This window comes from Periplaneta americana, chromosome 12, assembly GCF_040183065.1.
Source record: "Periplaneta americana isolate PAMFEO1 chromosome 12, P.americana_PAMFEO1_priV1, whole genome shotgun sequence".
Taxonomy (NCBI): Eukaryota; Metazoa; Arthropoda; class Insecta; order Blattodea; family Blattidae; genus Periplaneta; species Periplaneta americana.
The window spans coordinates 47,826,755-47,845,147 of NC_091128.1; the positions used below are offsets into that span (position 1 = coordinate 47,826,755).

Sequence of the window (18,393 nt, forward strand, 5' to 3'; positions counted from 1 at the left end):
GTGAGGGAGGCAATGAACCTGCCTCCTTAAAAGCTATTTGCGAGCAAGTAAGTAAGTGGAAACTTGCAGGCCTCAATTAGATTCTGCACTGTAAGTTAGTATTAGGTTTGCTGTATAAGTTAAAGCTCCCTATTGCATTTGTTTGCCATTTTATTTTCATGAATGAAAGCAGATGATGCACTGTTGCAGCCACAATAATGTTTTGTTCTGGAAGGTAGGCATATTTCCTAAAATTAGTGCATATTGAAGTGCTTGTTCGTCGTAGCTCATTCGGCTAAGGCGCTTGCCTGCCGTTCCGGAGTTGCGCTCGGGAGCGGGTTTAATTCCCGTTTGGGTTGATTACCTGGTTGGGTTTTTTCTGAGATTTTTCCCAACTGTAAGGCAAATGCCAGGTAATCTATGGCGAATCCTCGGTCTCATATCGCCAAATATCGTCTCGCTATCACCAATCTCATCGACGCTAAATAACCTCGTAGTTGATACAGCGTCATTAAATAACCAAGTAAAATAAATAAATAGATAAAGTAGTGCTTGTTTCTATGTCCCGCCTGTGACAAAATAACTTGAAAAGTTTGTTTCTAGAAAAGCAAAGCTGAAGATTGAAGTCATGTTATGTATAAGTAAATATGTCCTCATTAACATTATAAAGCCAGTGTTTCAGATAAATACAAAGAGGTTTTCGAGATTATTCGTAATTATCGTGTGTCCCACCCATGACAGATTTTATGGAGATATCTCTTTCCACACATGGGTGAAACTACATCAGTTGACAGGATGCAGAACTTGCTCACAGAAGATAAAAAGAAGTGTGAAAATCATAAAGAAAAGAAAAGCAGAAAAACAAAAGAAAAAAAATTAAAAGAAAAATAAGAGAATCGAGCAGTGCATTTAAAGGAAGTAGATTTAAAGGAGCCTAAAAGAAAAGAAAATAATATACCGGCAAAAGATGAAGGGTAATAGTGAAAACAAACAAAATACCTGAAAGCTTGATTTGCATAATACACGTCACTGTTCGTTAACAGAAAACCACACTTTAAGTCACACAAAGTTAGTGTGCACTCAATGTTGGTTGCTTGACGGTTGTCAGTCCACTTTGAGGTCTGTGGTTAAAGAGGGAAAAATTGGATCGGTATCTGGTAGAGTTCCCGGGTAGCTCAGTTGGTAGAGAGTTGGTACGTTTAACCAAAGGTCCAGGGTTCGATGCCCAGCCCCGGAACAATTTTTCCCTCGAAATTATTCAAAATCAAGTCCGTTTTTGTTCCAAATTAGGACCATATAGGACTCCCCCAGGTGTTTCTAAAGTAGCGTTAAGAAAGTTCTTTCTCACATTCTGAGCGAAAAATTTGCTGTTGTAAAGAATATTATGTTGTAATATAAGTGTACCTAATACGGACAATAAATATTTGAAGATATAGTTACTGAAGTTCAGGAGTTTTATGCTCAAGATCAAATGAGTCGGTTAGAGTCATAACTCACTTGTTCCAGAAATGAAAATTTCCACAAATGAGAGAAAACATATTTATAATACTTGGAGTCCATTTTCTTCACGATACAGGTTAATAAATGAAAGAGCAATGATTAAAAACTACTATTCAGATTTGTGACCGTATTTGTTTATACAGGAGTAAAATTTATTTAGCTTTAAATTATGGATCATACGAGTTTTGACAATGACCTTTGGATCATGAGTGTTCTGAGAGTGCTCCGTTTGGAACATGTGAGTTTAGAAAGTGACCAGTTGGGATCATGTGGAATTTGACAGTAACAAATTAAAATATTACACATGAACATTGCTTGAAGCATATTTTTAAATTCAGTGCAAAACATTTGTGTCCACTTATTAAATTCTTTAGATGAATACATTTAAAAAGTAACAAAGTACAATATAAACTGAGGGGTCCAGTTAGAGAGAAGGATAAGTTACAAATCTTGGATTAAGGAAATTAAGTATTCTGAGAACAGACTGGGAATTTCTGGCGGAAATTTAAAACTTCAGTGGGGTAAGCTATTGCCAGAGATATTGCAATTATAACACAACATGTTAGAGGTGAAAAAAAAAACTAAATTTTATTAGAAAAGTTGGTTTTCCCCTTATTTGAGTTTAACTCTCAATTTACAACCTACAAAAAAATGCTGATTGATAATAATTTTATCAAAACTCAAATTTTCCTTACTATGTTCCCTTATATCACAAGATTAACATATTGTTATTAAGAAAATCCTTCCACCACTTCCGCATGTTTAAAAGTTACAATTTTCTTTAAACAAACACTGAATATGACCTTAAGAGACGTTGCATACAAGTATTTGGAAATGTTTGGTTAATACAGATCGCTAAAATACCGACTAACAATTAATGAATATATTGTAATACATTGTAATTAAACACTCAGCCGTGCTTAGTTTACCAATATATCACTAGAACCCAAGCAGGATCAGAATAGTAATATGCGTTACAAGAGCGGTATGTTGACGTTTTCATGTTCGAGGAAAAGATTGAAAAAGCGAAACGCAGTTGAGCTTTTTTAATTTCCGAGAACATGAAAACAAATATACCGCTCGTGTATCGTACATTATTTTGTGCGAAGATCGTTTATTACATACCTGAAAGAGGAATTTCTAATTAGTTGCAATGAAATCTCCATCTTGGTTTCTGTTCAATGACGGCAACTTTGGAAAACAAATATATCTATCTTCAACATTGTTCCTATAAAATGTTTTCTGTGTTTACTATACTCCAGCAGGCCGTGATATACGTCTGACTTTTTTTTCTCCCAGTCTATAAATGCGAACTTAAAACAAACGGTATGGTTATGTAATGATTTATTTTTCATTTTAATACTTTAAGAAAATTATTTATTTCTGCACATTGAAATTATAACAAAATTATTTATTTCTGCACATTAAAATTAATTGTCACATTTGTGCAGTTATTCAGAGTCACTGGAGCACCACCACCAGTTTTTTCTATTGTGAAACTTTTTTGCATGAATATTGATTTTCCAGTTTCCTTCGAAGTTGAAGCATTAGCAGTATAGATGGCAGCATTTGATAAACCCTCCGTCTGGCAGGAAGTCGATGCACTGGAGACTGTGGTTGTAGAGTTTACTTAATTTTTGCAAATATTTAAAAACAATAATTAACAGTGCAATTTAGGTGAAATTGCAGTGGTAAGTTTCCAATTTATAATTATTACTATATTGAACGTCTTTAAAAATAATATATTAAAAGCCTAAAGCAGTAAAATGAATATGACGCTTAAGCGGTAAGAATAGGGAAATTGTTATGTGTGTTACGTTGGGAATACTGAATGTGGTATTTCACACTTACCGCATATTGGTTGTGTGCGGAAAGCAAGCAAATACGCACGATCTCGCACAAAAGAATATTAACTTTGCTACAGTAATTTGGCCTGGTTTCTTTTCGTTATTTCTGGAGCTGCTATACGTGTCTTTGGTCATTCTCTCTCTCGAACCGGTGATACGTTCTCTTTCGTAATATTACGTTTACAAAATGCTCAATTACAGTCACTAAATTCACTGATATTTATAAAAATAACACAGCACGTGCAAGATACTCATCCACAACCCTATTCTACACAATAACAGAAACGGGAGGGAAATACTGATCGGTCGAGAAGCATTATAGAACAGAAGTCACAAAATCCAGTGGATCATGAGACTTTTAACAAAAACCGTAATGTTTGTCGCCCTTTTACACAAGTATCATGTGAAAAATGTGACAAATTAACCTCTGAATCGTGTTCTACGCAGATAACCGCATGGAAATATAACGGTATCTCAGTTTTTCATTTTTTAGAGCATGTGAGTTTTGACTCTAACAGACACATATCATATCAAGGCCCTGTTATCAAAGATGTCTGTGAACATTCTAAAACTGGCAAGAAGATAGTTTACTACAGAATCGTCAAATTATTCCTTCAGCTTTTTTGTAGTTACCATCAACAAGAAAGTCCCGCACTTTGCTCCTAATAATATAGAACTTTTAGAGATCCTTTCTGTGATTGAACAGTACATCACTGACCTGACTAAAGTCAAAGCATTATTTCAAGGATTGCTATGTGTCTGGGAACTTGATTATTGGTTTTTACATATATATTAGAACTAGTGAAATACGAGGTATTTAAGCCCTATTCTGACTTTGATACTGATAGTAAATGTGAAAATGACGATTGGAGGAAACTGCAAGAAATAGTGCAGGAACAACTGCATTAGCAACAGTGGCGTAGCGTCAATGTAAGCTAAAAAGCTCAGCTTCCCCAGTTAATAATAATTTCATAATAAACCTGCAATTTATGAACAAAATTATTTATTAATTTTAATAGAATTTATATTTATGCGTTAAATATTGTGATGCGGCAGCTCAGGATGATTCGTGATGCAGCAGTAAACAAGAAGCCTGCACACACCAGCTTCCAAGCAGACTGGTTACTTTCATTCATTCTTCTGTGTAACCCACCCCGCAGATTTTCCATCCCTTTCTAACTAAACTACCCTGATCGCAAGGCTCGCAAGAAGCTAGCTTCGACATTGCAAATAATTTAGTTTCCGAGTTATCCCTTTCGTGAGATGTGTTCAGGTGAAGTGTTAGTGTGCATTGTGGCTGATATAATAAATAATGAGTGAAATAACAGTTCCTGACACAAATTTAGTTGAATTTTTAGGACAATTCTATTATCAAGACTGACTTACGAACAAAAGTGCGATTTAAAAAACAAATGACCCTGTCTATTTGTTAGAGATATGTGTAAACCATGAAATCATATTTTACTACATATCATTTGAGGTCATGCCTTATTGGTGTTACGAGATTCCAACCAATCTTCGGACTGCTGGCTTGACATTGACTACTATTTATTTTAAGACTATATTTCTGTAATACGTTTTCTCATATGTACATGGAAGACAACTTGAGTTAGCTTCCCCTGCTCAAAATTTCATGCTACACCACTGATTAGCAACCCATGAAATGAACGCAGAATCATTTTTTGCTAGTGGAATTCAATATCTTAAGTATGCCTCCTTCTACCAAAGTAATGTAGATGAGTATGGTGGTGTGAAAATAATGTACATGCCAACTGTTGGTGAATCATGGAAAGTTTTAAGAACTGATGAATCTGATGTGTCATATATTATGTAGATATGAACAAATTGAGTGTGTCCTTCCCCAACTAGTATTGGAATAGCTTTGTGAGAAATTACATTTTCTATTAGTTCAATAGATCTCTGCACGTACAAGGTGTTAAAAAATAACGTTTACAACATTTCAGGGATGATGGAGGTAAAAACAAACATCTTTTGTAAGTGACAAAACTTTGACAGATGCGCCGTTTATTGTGTACCTAAGTGTTAGAGTAATTCTTAAGGAACGAGACCAATAGTCGTTTTAGGGGTGGTGTTCAGACTGCCGTCCATTGAAGGCATTGCACATTCGTACTATGGAATGTCTGCAACGCTCAAAAAGGCCAACATTATCTCGAATAACATTTGCAGCTTCAACAACGCGAGCAACTAAGTCTTCTGCCGTATCGATCGGTGTCTCATACACAAGACGTTTCATGTCTTCCCACAAAAAGAAATCTGTGGGTTAGGTCCGGTGATCGAGGTGGTCACGGTACCGGCCCACCCCTGCCAATCCAACGATCCGGGAATGTAGCATTTAGGTGGTTCCTGACACGACGATCAAAGTGTGGAGTGGCACCGTCATGCTGAAACCATATTCGTTCTCTGATGTTCAGTAAGGTATTTTATAAAATTTCTGATAGAACGTCGCTTAGAAAAACAAAATTATTACCACCACGGAGAATGTTAGGTATTCTTTTAACTTGTTGCAGGCACAGCAGTACAAACAGAACTAACCAGTTGTGTTGTGACGGAAGTCAAGCCATCTACCCTTCAGGCCGTCTTGCGGCAAAACGGCGCATCTGCTAAAGTTTTGTCAACAGTAATCTCACTAGAGGTTTTGATTTATCTAGAGAAAATCAAAACTCGAGTGGGATTTAATTGACTATTACACGATTAGAAGAAAGTAGGCTATATAAAGATTAGAAGTAACAAAGTGTACAATAAAATATTGATTGGCTTACGAAAATACAACTGTCTTCAAATGTATTATTGTACCATCTCAACATTACGGTAGATGGCAGTAGTGTTTTATTATTAGCTGTTTTCTTGTTATCAGTTGTGCCAACTATGGAACCATCATTGAACTCTGTGGCCTGTTACTAGTCAAGAAGGCTTTGTTGATTCAGTTTCATTTTTATTAAGACAGTTGCATTCCACTTCAATTATCCGAATCCCAGTAATCAACATCACTTGATAGATGATTTTCAATAAATCTTAATATTAAACAATCTCTGATACGTGACTATCCATAATATCATATAGCAGAAGCTATAACATAACCTAACTAATATACACAATTGCTAGAAAAGTTTTATTTTACGACGATGACATAAAAAATAAACATGAATAATTTTAAAAGGAATAATTATTGAATGTACAATTTTCAAATTTGAATGTGGTTGGTGGTTCAATTGATGTTATATTGGACGTGTGCATAATAGAAGTGGAACTCGTTGATTTAGGCCTACATGGTGTATTCAACTTATTCAGGATTTCCGAATGAATAATTTTAAAAGGAATAATTATTGAATGTACAATTTTAAAATCTGAATGTGGTTGGTGGTTCAATTGATGTTATATTGGACGTGTGCGTAATAGAAGTGGAACTCGTTGATTTAGGCCTACATGGTGTATTCAACTTGTTCAGGATTTCCGGATGGTGCTCTTCATTTATTTGTAAATCGGATTGCAGAAGATGCATAGGTATGATCAGTGATTTTTATTAATTCTTGTTCTTGAATGCCAATGCGAGTCATATTTGAAACTGCTGTGCATCGACTGGAGTGGTTTGTAATTATATATATTTTTGACGTCCACACCAGCGCAGTTTCAAATGTTGGCAAACAAAGAAACAAATGCTAGGGACGCGATAAAATTAAACAAATGCTAGGGACGCGATAAAATTGTGCGATAAGCAGCCATGATTGGTTGAAATACGTCCTTTCGTTCTGTTTTATTGGTCAAAAGTAGTATGACGTAGTAAGAGTGTAATAGTCACTTAAAAAAGATGTTTGTTTTTACCTCCTCTATCGTCCTTGAAGCGTTGTAAACGTAATTTTTTAACATCCTGAATATGAGAGGGAATACTTTGAATAATTCACACCATGTCCCACCTGTGACAACAATTAATAATTCACATTATGCATGCAAATGTAATTATGCTCATTTGATGCAGATCATGGTGAAGTATAACTTCTCTTCTATCAGTCTGAAAGTATTTTGAATTTATTTTACCAAGTACCTCGCAGAACTTCAATAAAACTTCATACGGTGTCATGCTTGATGTACATTTTTGGTCTCATCTGGGACAAGATTTCAAAACTGAATAATATTGAAACTTAGACAAAGATTTTTTTTAATTCACATATGATGGAATATTTTAATGTCAAGAGTGCATATTATATGGTGGTTTTTCATTTTTGTTCGCATTGAATTAACCATTTATCATATGAACGTAAAACTGCAATGTAAAAGTCCCACCCGTGACAATGGAATGGCCCAAGTAGATGGGACAAAATATGTGAAAAATGTATGTAACGTATAACGGAAGTAGGTTGAATAGTAACAGAAATATTTATTTTGATTGATTCGAAATTAACTTACCTGAAATATATTGTTTATGACCTGCTCTCTGTTCGGGTTCACCTGGCGAGGTGAACGATGCAGAACTTGTTCATACAGAAGCGACCCGTCATGAACCTGGAACATTCACGTTATCTTACTTCAGATTAAACATTATTATATTTGAGCGATATAATAACTTTTTTGACGTCTACAAATAATATGAAAAAGAAATATTACTGTTGTGCTACATAAATTAATTTTTCTATAGACTTTCTAGAATGAACGGCGGTATACAGTCACGAAGCTTGAGTTGTGAGGGTGCTAGGAACAATAGACTGTGCCGGTATTATTTCGCATTCAATGACCCTCTCAGTCGTTCTAGGTACGTCACCATATCCAGTCTTCCTAGTGCTAGGCGACACGTATTTTGGCCTCATTGAGTTTTGGAAGCTTATTCTACAAAAATAGAAATGCATTCACATTCAGATCAATCGCCTTCACAGAATTCGTTTGATGTGCAGTGGAGAATGTAATTTTTTTTTCGAACTGACAACTGGCTGATAAACATTTTCCTGTCCTCGAATGAGCAACTCTCTTTTTGGCCAGTTCTTTTTCATATAATGGTTTCTCTTATCTCTGCTACACCATTTGCGCAAAAAGGAACGGAATTTGGTACAGTCAATTTCTACCACTTTCTCATGAGGAATACAATTCATTGTTATGGATTCTGACTTCAAAGGCAACAATGATATAAAGTTATATGTAAATTGTTAAAGCAATAAAATGAATAATTTTGAAATAAAGCAAACTCGGCTCATTTCGCAGTACGTATAATTTCGCAGTATCTCATATATTAATTAGTTGTGGAGTTGTCCGTGTTTGTTTGAGCTTACAAAAAATACGGATAAATGCCAGAACCTGTCTGGGTTGTTTCATGCAGGAAGATCCTATTGCAACGCATTCTGGCGAAAGTTACACAACTATCTGCTTTAGTAGGTGTTTGTTTGCTGAGATAGAGTGAGTAAATTTGCAGCGGTGTATTTCTGGACAGTATATCGTCGAGATATTCAGAACTGTAAGTATCACACTGTGATTAATGAATTCTCCACATTCTTATGATTAATTTCAACCCTTGCTTGTTGTTTTATCTGATATAGTTTGTTCGTAATGTGCTTTTGCTGGTACTCAATTTCTTAACTAGTTTCCGCTAGTTACCGGCAGAGCAGTTCGAGTGGCAGGCAGATTCGAACTTCCTTTAAGAAGCGCTATGGGCTAAGTATGCGCCAGGCAGAAAATCTGTCCTGCCATAGAGCAGCAACCTCAACTCGCTCGAATTTGAACGATTTTTATGATGTGGTAGGAAGTGTATGAGAAAGCAGAATTGAGTACCAAGCCTGATCTCATTTGGAATTTAGATGAAACAGGGTCTTCATTGGTTACCAAACCTAACAAAATTGTGTCCCCAAAAGGAGCAAAGTCTGTCCACCTTCAAACAATGTCAGAGAAAGGAGAAACAACAATTGTCTTGCCAGCGGAAGCGGATTAGCTGGCCTGAATAGTTCTCATAATGCTTTTTTCTATCTTTGGCATAAGGTTTAATGCAGATATGTGTTAGATAAATTTATTAATTTACAATTAATATGCAAGCTTTTCCTGTCATTAGTGTTAATAGTTGAAGCCCAGTTGTTCTACATTTATTGCCTAGTATGTTAATGTGTGTTCAATTGATGTGTGTAAACATGTACTGATGTTTAGATTACATTGAAACATGTTTTGAGCTAAAAAGAGTATTCTTGAAAATTGCACAAGTATTACTGCGAAGTTACCCGAGCAGTACTGCGAAGTTACACGAGTACCTGAAACATACTCATATGATCTGTTTTAGATGGAGCTATTTCTCTGTTGGGATACACTTAAAAAATAAATTTTTATACCAACCAATACAGTCATGTCTAGTGATTAATTGCTGCATGAAGGAAATTTTTCCAAGCATGTTTGGCTGTAACTATAGACAGAAACCCTTAATACTGCGAACATAGCCGAGTTTGCCTTGTTTTCTTTCTCTAGGCATGTTTGGACTGTAAATAGCAATAAAATAATGGGTGATAGTAAAATTCTGATTTCATTTTTGGATTCAACAGATGATATTACATAAGAATTAGCAAAAATATTTCATTTAACAAAATCACTGTTGACCAGTATAATAATTAAAGCTTGATTCGTCTACAGTGGATCACCGTAGGCAATTTTTTTCACTCAAGTTGACTAGTTGAACTTTGCAGATAACTTCTTCATAAAAAGAACAGCATCACGAATTGTTCCCCAGCGGTGACTGATTAGGAATTCCTGCTTCGTAGTTGCACGGGACTGTTTTTTTTTTATTCATTAGCACAACGGAGAATAACAATATGCTAATTTTGGATAATAGTTCTTGTTCGAAACGTCCTCTATGTGATACCATATAAATAATAGCATGTCGTGAACTGTAAAGACAGTTCTCAAATTTAACATTTGACTTTCGTTCAGGGCACGGAGGTCAACATCAGCGTTACATCCAGACAACTGCGCGAACTGTTACGCTGCTTTTGAATACCGCTATTTCCAGCTCATGTTATGAATTATCAATAACGCATATAAAAGAAAATAGACGAACTAGATTCTGGTTTATGACGAGAATTAAACTTGCAAATCTAGCTTTCAGGTAAAGTTTCCTGTGAGGCAGACTTGAATAATTTCAAGGGAAAAATTGTTCCGGGCTGGGTATCGATCCTGGGACCTTTGGCTGAACGCACCAACGTTATAACCAACTGAGCTATCCAGGAACTCTACCCGAAACCGTCTCAATTTTTCTTTTGAAATTCTTTAAGTCTGCTTCAGATGGACTTTTACCTGAAACCTAGAGTTGCATAATACAGTATATATGTTACTACGTTAACAGAAAACCACAATTTCAAATCACACAGAGTTTGTGTGTACTCGAACTGGGTTTCTGGCGCCTTGTCAGTCCACTGGAGTTATGTGTATATAAAAGAAAAAATTGAGACGGTGTCGGATGAAGTTCCTGGGTAGCTCAGTTGTTTAGAGCAGCGGTGGCGAAAATGCAATCGTGCGCCGAACCACTGTGTAATCTGCAACGTGCATAGCACCTATGGACGGAGACGGGCACCCGAAGGGGAAGTGAAGCAACTGTCTGACTTATTAACGGATTTTCATTTTCCTTACGTCAAGCACTTAAATATAATTTTATACAGTACAGGGCTACAAACTAATGTTTAGTACGTGTAACGAAGAAAGAAATGAACAATAAATGAACAATGTCACAACCTAAAATTAACTGTCTTCAGAATGTCCCTGCGACAAAGTTTCAAAATCAGGAATTATGTCACTTACTGCCAGTCGTAGTTGATCATGAAGGTATTGGTCTGTCAGTCGTGATCTAAATTTGGTTTTCTCTATTTTAATTGTTGAAAATAATTTTTCACAAACTTAAGTTGTAGCGAACATGGCTTCAACAGAGCAAGCGAAAGAATGAAGCTTCGGATATTTATTTTTTGGCAAAAGATTTGAAAGTTCAACATTTGTCAAGTCCTTACATCTAACTTTCATTTGACATCACGTAGTAAATCAGTGAGGTCAAATTGAAGAGCTAACTGCATTATTCGTACATCTGTTGAAAAAGGGTCGACGTACAGAGATGATGATGATGATGATGATGATGATGATGATGATGATGATGATAACACTTAACCTTTTAATGTTTCATCAGTAACATGTAGTATAATGCCGTTTTATGTTATACAATCGTTTTCCTCGTAATACTTGTGAACAAATCATACATTTAATATTCTCATAATATTGACAGCAAAAAAATGCGTCCTCCATCCTACTTGGAACTTTCGTACATGGTTTCGAGAGAGACATATGCCACTCGCAGGTCAGAGACAAATACAAATGGAACGGAGTTTGACTCCAGTGAGTGATAGGGTGGGGGTTGGCGGAGGTTAGAAGCAAGCGAAATGCACAGCTATCACTGCGAGCCAGAATGTCTCGCGAGTCACATTTTCACCACGGTTGGTTTAGAGCGTTGGTGCATTCAACCAAAGGTCCCGGGGTCGATACCCGGCCCCGGAACAATTTTTCCCTTGAAATTATTCAGAATTAAACTTGTTTGCCCCTAACTCTTTAGTCCTGTGTTTTGATCTCGAGCGACGACTCTGCGTTTGCTATACTTGTAACTTACACAATTAATCTTACACGGGGATGATAAATGTTGACAAATGATTGCACCACAGAGAATAAATTATGATCTCTACTAATTTTGCATTTACTTCTTTTTTTTTTTTCTTTTTAAAAATATCGGCTCAATTTAATAAATTCTTTATCATAAACTACGATCCAACGATGTGTGTCGAAATACATTTGCAATTTAGACTTAATTTTGGGGCACTATAGTGATATATTCCTCACGCACCGTGGCGTCGTGATCTAAGGAATTCTGCCTAGGACTGCCGTTACGGGATGCGCATTGCTTGAGTTCCCATGGGGAAAGAAATTTTCTAATGATATTTCGGCCAGTGCATGGGACCGGTGCTCACCCAGCATCGTGTTGCATTTGGGGAGCTCTAACTACACGATACCTACACGAGGGCAGCAGTCGACTGATCTGCCCTAGCTCTGAATGGGCTGCATAGCGGAATTTTTTCATAGTGATGTATTCTTTTGTTATTTAAAAACAATACGTTATTCCGTACATTGAGTATTGGGATTAAAAGTCTTATGTAGATTTCTTCACCTGTGTATTCTACATCCTTGTCAATATAAGCAAAATTATGTAGCCTATGCGTAAATTATGAATGAAGCTTGATCGACTGATGGGCGAGTATAAATAAAGACAGGGTTTTCCTTATTAAGGTCTGCAGTTACGCTTCCTTGTAAGAGAGTTTACTTACTTACTTATTTACTTACTTACTTAGAAATGGCTTTTAAGGAACCCGGAGTCATTGCCGTCCTCACATAAGCCCGCCATTGGTCCCTAACCTGTGCAAGATTAATCCAGTCTCTATAATCATATCCCAACCCCCTCAAATCCATTTTAATATTATCCTCCCATCTACGTCTCGGCCTCCCCAAAGGTTTTTCTCCCTCCGGCCTCCTAACTAACAAGTTATAAGCATTTCTGGATTCGCCCATAGGTGCTACATGCCCTGCCCATCTCAAACGTCTGGATTTAATGTTCCTAATTATGTCAGGTGAAGAATACAATACGTGCAGTTCTGCGTTGTGTAACTTTCTCCATTCTCCTGTAACTTCATCTCTCTTAGCCCCAAATATTTTCCTAAGAAACTTATTTTCAAACACCCTTAATCTCTGTTCCTCTCTCAAAGTGAGAGTCCATGTTTCACAACCATAAAGAACAACCGGTAATATAACTGTTTTATAAATTCTAGCTTTCAGATTTTTTGACTACGGACTAGATAATAAAAGCTTCTCAACCGAATAATAATAAGCATTTCGAACCCGTGCCACCTGGTTTCGTGGCCAGACGCGCTAACCGTTACTCCACAGGTGTGGACTCCACCTCTTCGAAGGATAAATCTCCAATTTTTATATTTCCATTTCGTAGAATATTCTGGTCACGAAACATAATCATATACTTCGTCCTTTCGGGGTTAATTTACAAACTTATCGCTTTACTTACTTCAAGTAAACTGTCCGTGTTTTCCCTAAAGTCTGGTTCACATTAAACCGGGAACAGGAACGGCAACGAGAACGAGAACAGAAATAATGTTAAAATAATTGCATTCAAATGTGAGCATTCACAATTAAATATTGTGATTGCACATATTTAAATACATTTATTTTAACATTATTTCCGTTCTCGTTGTCGTTGTAGTTTCCGTTCCCGGTTTATTGTGAACCAGCCCTAATCATTTGTGGATTGTCTCCTAACATATTCACGTCGTCCGCATAGACAAGAAGCTGATGTAACCCGTTCAATTCCAAACCCTCTGTGTTGTCCTGAACTTTCCTAATGGCGAAAAAGAGCTTAGTTGATTTAATTTTATTATCCAGACCAATATTATTTGATCATTACACCGAAGTTATTGTTTATTATTGAATTGAAAATTCTGCACGAAATATATTGTTATTTGTTTATCAAAAATTATGGTATAAATTAACTGAAATATGAAAATATAATTTTCATAAAGGAATTTGTGATTAGTTTATATTATATATTATGAACGTACATTACTGATAAATACGAGAAAAATTCGTACCGGAATAGAACCCAGGACCTCTCAGCTTTGCGCGCTGAGCTCTCTTTACCAACTGAGCCATGCCGGGACACGATCCACAGCGCCGGCCGAACCCCTCTCGTAGTACTGTTTACGGCTTTACTACCTGCATTTAAGACGATGCACGTCATATGTATGCAGGAGCGCATATTAAATTACTTTGTTGCCGTATTCAACATCAGTTTAATGAAAACTGCTAATAGTATATATATCAAATATGAATGAGGTCTCGCCCACCTCATTGAATATTACACGACTAGTCTTAACTAGTCAGTTGTATTATTACTGATAAATACGAGAAAAATTCGTACCGGCACCGGGAATCGAACCCAGGACCTCTCAGCTTTGCGCGCTGAGCACTCTTTACCAACTGAGAGGGGTTCGGCCGGCGCCGTGGATCGTGTCCCGGCATGGCTCAGTTGGTAAAGAGCGCTCAGCGCGCAAAGCTGAGAGGTCCTGGGTTCGATTCCCGGTGCCGGTACGAGTTTTTCTCGTATTTATCAGTAATAATACAACTGACTAGTTAAGACTAGTCGTGTAATATTCAATGAGGTGTGCGAGACCTCATTCATATTTGATATACGAACGTACGGTACATGTTATTCAATAATAAACTCTGTTGAATTACTGAAATTCTTATAATATGAATGATGAAATGAACTTAGAAACTGTAATAAATGCAGAAACGATACTGGCCTAATTAGAACTAATATTTATGTATTTATTTGAATAATGTCATTTTTATTACAAATCAGAAAGTACAGTGCTAGATCCTGCTCAGCAAATGCATGTTAGGAGAAAGATTCCACGACATAATTAGCGGGTTCCTGTATGTTTTCACAAGTCATTAGAATTATGTGTGTAATGAACTAAGAAGCTAGGCCGACCAACTTCGTCTGAATATAGCACACATTCATTTCCTAATTTAAATATAAACGTGACGTAAGTCATTACTCATTTGTTTGTATACAATTAGAGAATATGCGAGTGAACTGCTTAAATGTAGGTCTAGCATTATATTTTTACAGATATGAACTTGGACATCAATTATGTAAGATTTCCCGATAAGTCTCAGACCTCGAGTGACATTTATTAGGACTATTTCGTGAATAAAATTAAAATATACATATTATATGCCTAAAATTCGCTCAGAAATTATTAATAATTGTATATTTACGAATACTTAACTTATTCAGACATTGTGAAGTTGAGATAGATTGAATATCGGTTAGGGGAGATCCGGGCAAAACGAATAATCCGGGCAAAGAGAATAATATCTATTTCTTAGAAACGCCAATAGGTAGCGCTTTCTGCTATGTTGGGGAAGAATCCTAACCTGATTTTGCTGCTGGAACTGACTTGTCATCATTCTAGCTAGTGAGAAAAGAAGTCAGCGTGTGTTTGAAAAAAAAAATGACTGTTTTCTTAAAATATTTCAAGGTAAGAGAAATATATGTACAACATACAGTACTGCAGAAACTATTTGTTATATGATAGTAATATATATATATATATATATATATATATATATATGCGATACTATTACTTCTATACTGCCGTACTTATGAAGAAGATTATTCACATTCATATTTGTATAACCTTAAATGAAAAGCGAAGTGGTGTCTGCGGGCAAAGTGAATAATGCAAAGTGGATAACTTATCCGCTTTGCCCTGCCACCTTTTTTGTCTATATAAGTGTCAGCTGTATTTTTGTATGTGTTTGTCTATTGTAATGAACCATATTAGATCATTTTACATAGTGGAGACATTAAGTCACACTAATTAAATTATAAATCAGTAACACTGAGCTTAATTTTTACTTAAAAGGTCGTAATGTGTTTTCAGATTGTTTAATTTTTCACGAGGAAAACGGAGCAAGCCAAATGGTCTGAAGAAGCCATGAAGAAATCACTTGAAGAAATAAAATCTTCCAATCAGTGGTTCTACTATGTGCCCATACAACCATAATGTGTTTTTTATGAAGATTTTGCTCCATATCAACTTACAGATCGCCTACTTGAGACAGAAATCAGCGAAACGACAGTTGGCTCAGATTTAACTAATTCTGCGGTGCCAGCTTCTTCAGCGGCTGAAGAAACAGTTAATGCTCACTCAGAATCAACCATCTCTTTGATGTCGGCATCTTCAGAGATTGAAGAAATATTCAATACATCAATTACACTCAGATTTTCAGTTCCGGTTATACCAAAACCCTCAACATCGTCAGCAAGGAATCCAAGTCAGTTCTTTTGATTTAGACCAGTGCCAGAAGTGGATGCTCGAAAGATACGAGTTCAACGAAGAAAAGACAGCACTCTGAAGTTCTTACATCTATACCGATTAAAAACGTTGAAAGAGAAGTAACTTATGGGCAGGAGCAAAAGCAGAAGAAATCCAAGTCTTCAGTACTAGTGAAACGTCGACTTGTTCAAATTTGTATTTTGTACTAATCTAACGTGCTGTAATGGGCTGTAAATAACATATCCTATCGTCAAATAGAACTCATTAACATCGTGTTTATGTGTTGATTTAATTTTATTATCAACCGTAAAACCCAGCTTGTTACGTATCCCTATAATAAGCCTCGGAATAGGACTGATTCTCTGGCACGACCACAGCAAAGGAATAAGGTTTTGAGATTTGGCACTTGGAACGTAACTAGTCTTTATAGAACAGGAGGGGTAACATTAGTAGCAAAAGAACTAGCTAGATATAGAATAGACTTCGTGGGAGTACAAGAGGTTAGGTTAGATGGGAATGGCATATCACAAATAGGAGATTACTTGTTGTATTATGGGGAAGGAAACAATAATCACCAATTAGGAACAGGATTCTTTGTTCATAAAAGAATAAAATCAGCAGTGAAAAAGGTCGAATTTATCAGTGACAGGTTATCATATTTAGTACTTAAGGGTAGATGGTGCGACATCATAGTTATAAATGCTCACGCCCCTACAGAAGAGAAAGACGACCATATAAAGAATAGCTTCTATGAGGAATTGGACCATACTTTTGATCAGTTCCCTAGATATCACATGAAAATTTTATTGGGGGATTTCAATGCTAAAGTAGGACGGGAGGATATTTTTAGACCAACTATTGGAAAAGAGAGCCTACACGCAATTAGTAGTGACACTGGAGTTAGATTAGTCAACTTTGCCACATCGAAAAATTTAATTGTCAAAAGTACATTCCCCCATAAGGATATACATAAATATATTTGGACTTCTCCACATGGATTGACACACAACCAAATAGATCACATCTTGATAGATAAACGGAGACATACTAGTATAGTAGATATTCGAACTTTCAGGGGTGCAGACTGTAATTCTGACCATTATTTGGTGATTGGAGAATTAAGAGAAAGATTATCAGTAGCCAAGCGAGTTGAGCAACAAGTTAATATTACTAAATTCAATATTTTGAAATTAAAGGACGAGGAAGCTAAGCAAAATTATCAGGTCGAAATTTCGAATGGGTTTGCCACTTTAGAAAGTTCCGACGAGGTTGAGAAAGAATTAGATGTTAATAGCGTGTGGGAAAATATCAGAGATAGTATAAAAATTGCAGCTGGGCAGAGCATAGGTTATTATGAAACTAAGAAAAAGAAACCGTGGTTTGATGAAGATTGTTGCATGGTAGTAGAAAGAAGGAAACAGGCAAAATTGAAATTCTTACAGGATCCAGTTGAGGAGAAGAGAGATAATTATTTCAAGGAAAGACGGGAAGCAAGTCGTACACTTAGGAATAAAAAGAGAGGTTACTTGAAGGAAAAACTGAATGAGATAGAAACAAATAGTAAGAACAAAAAGATTCGAGATTTATATAAGGGTATAAAGGAATTTAAGAAAGGATATCAGCCAAGGGTAAACGTGATCAAGGATGAGAATGGTGACTTGCTTGCAGACTCCCCATCAATCCTAAACAGATGGAAAAACTATTTTGTGCAACTACTAAATGTACATAGGCCAAATAGAAATGATCGGGACGAAATTGAAATACAAACTGCTGAGCCATTTATACCCGAACCCACGCTTTCAGAAGTCGAAATTGCGATAGAAAATCTGAAAAAGTACAAGTCTCCAGGTATCGATCAAATTCCAGCAGAATTAATACAAGAGGGTGGAAGTGTATTATATAGCGAAATTTATAAACTTGTACTTGCTATTTGGGAAAAGGAAATTGTACCAGAACAATGGAAGGAGTCCATAATTGTACCTATTTTTAAAAAGGGGGACAAAACCAATTGTGATAACTTTCGAGGAATATCACTTATGTTCACGTCGTACAAAATTTTGTCCAATATTCTTTTGAGAAGATTAACTCCGTAAGTAGATGAAATTATTGGGGATCATCAGTACGGTTTTCGGCGTAATAGAACGACA

General features: G+C 36.2%; 1 protein-coding gene and 1 non-coding gene across 2 annotated transcripts in view; one reads left to right on the forward strand and one right to left on the reverse strand.

The window, feature by feature from the left end:
• The window catches only part of LOC138710387 (uncharacterized), a 96,147-nt gene that overhangs the window by 17,218 nt on the left and 60,536 nt on the right, over window positions 1-18,393 (reverse strand). The window contains exon 3 of the mRNA XM_069841269.1: window positions 7,749-7,844. Within this exon, the coding sequence (XP_069697370.1) occupies window positions 7,749-7,844 (96 nt within the window). The remainder of the gene's footprint in view (window positions 1-7,748; window positions 7,845-18,393) is intronic.
• On the forward strand, window positions 14,410-14,486 carry TRNAC-GCA (transfer RNA cysteine (anticodon GCA)). The gene has a single exon. It is a non-coding gene; the product is annotated as a tRNA-Cys (tRNA).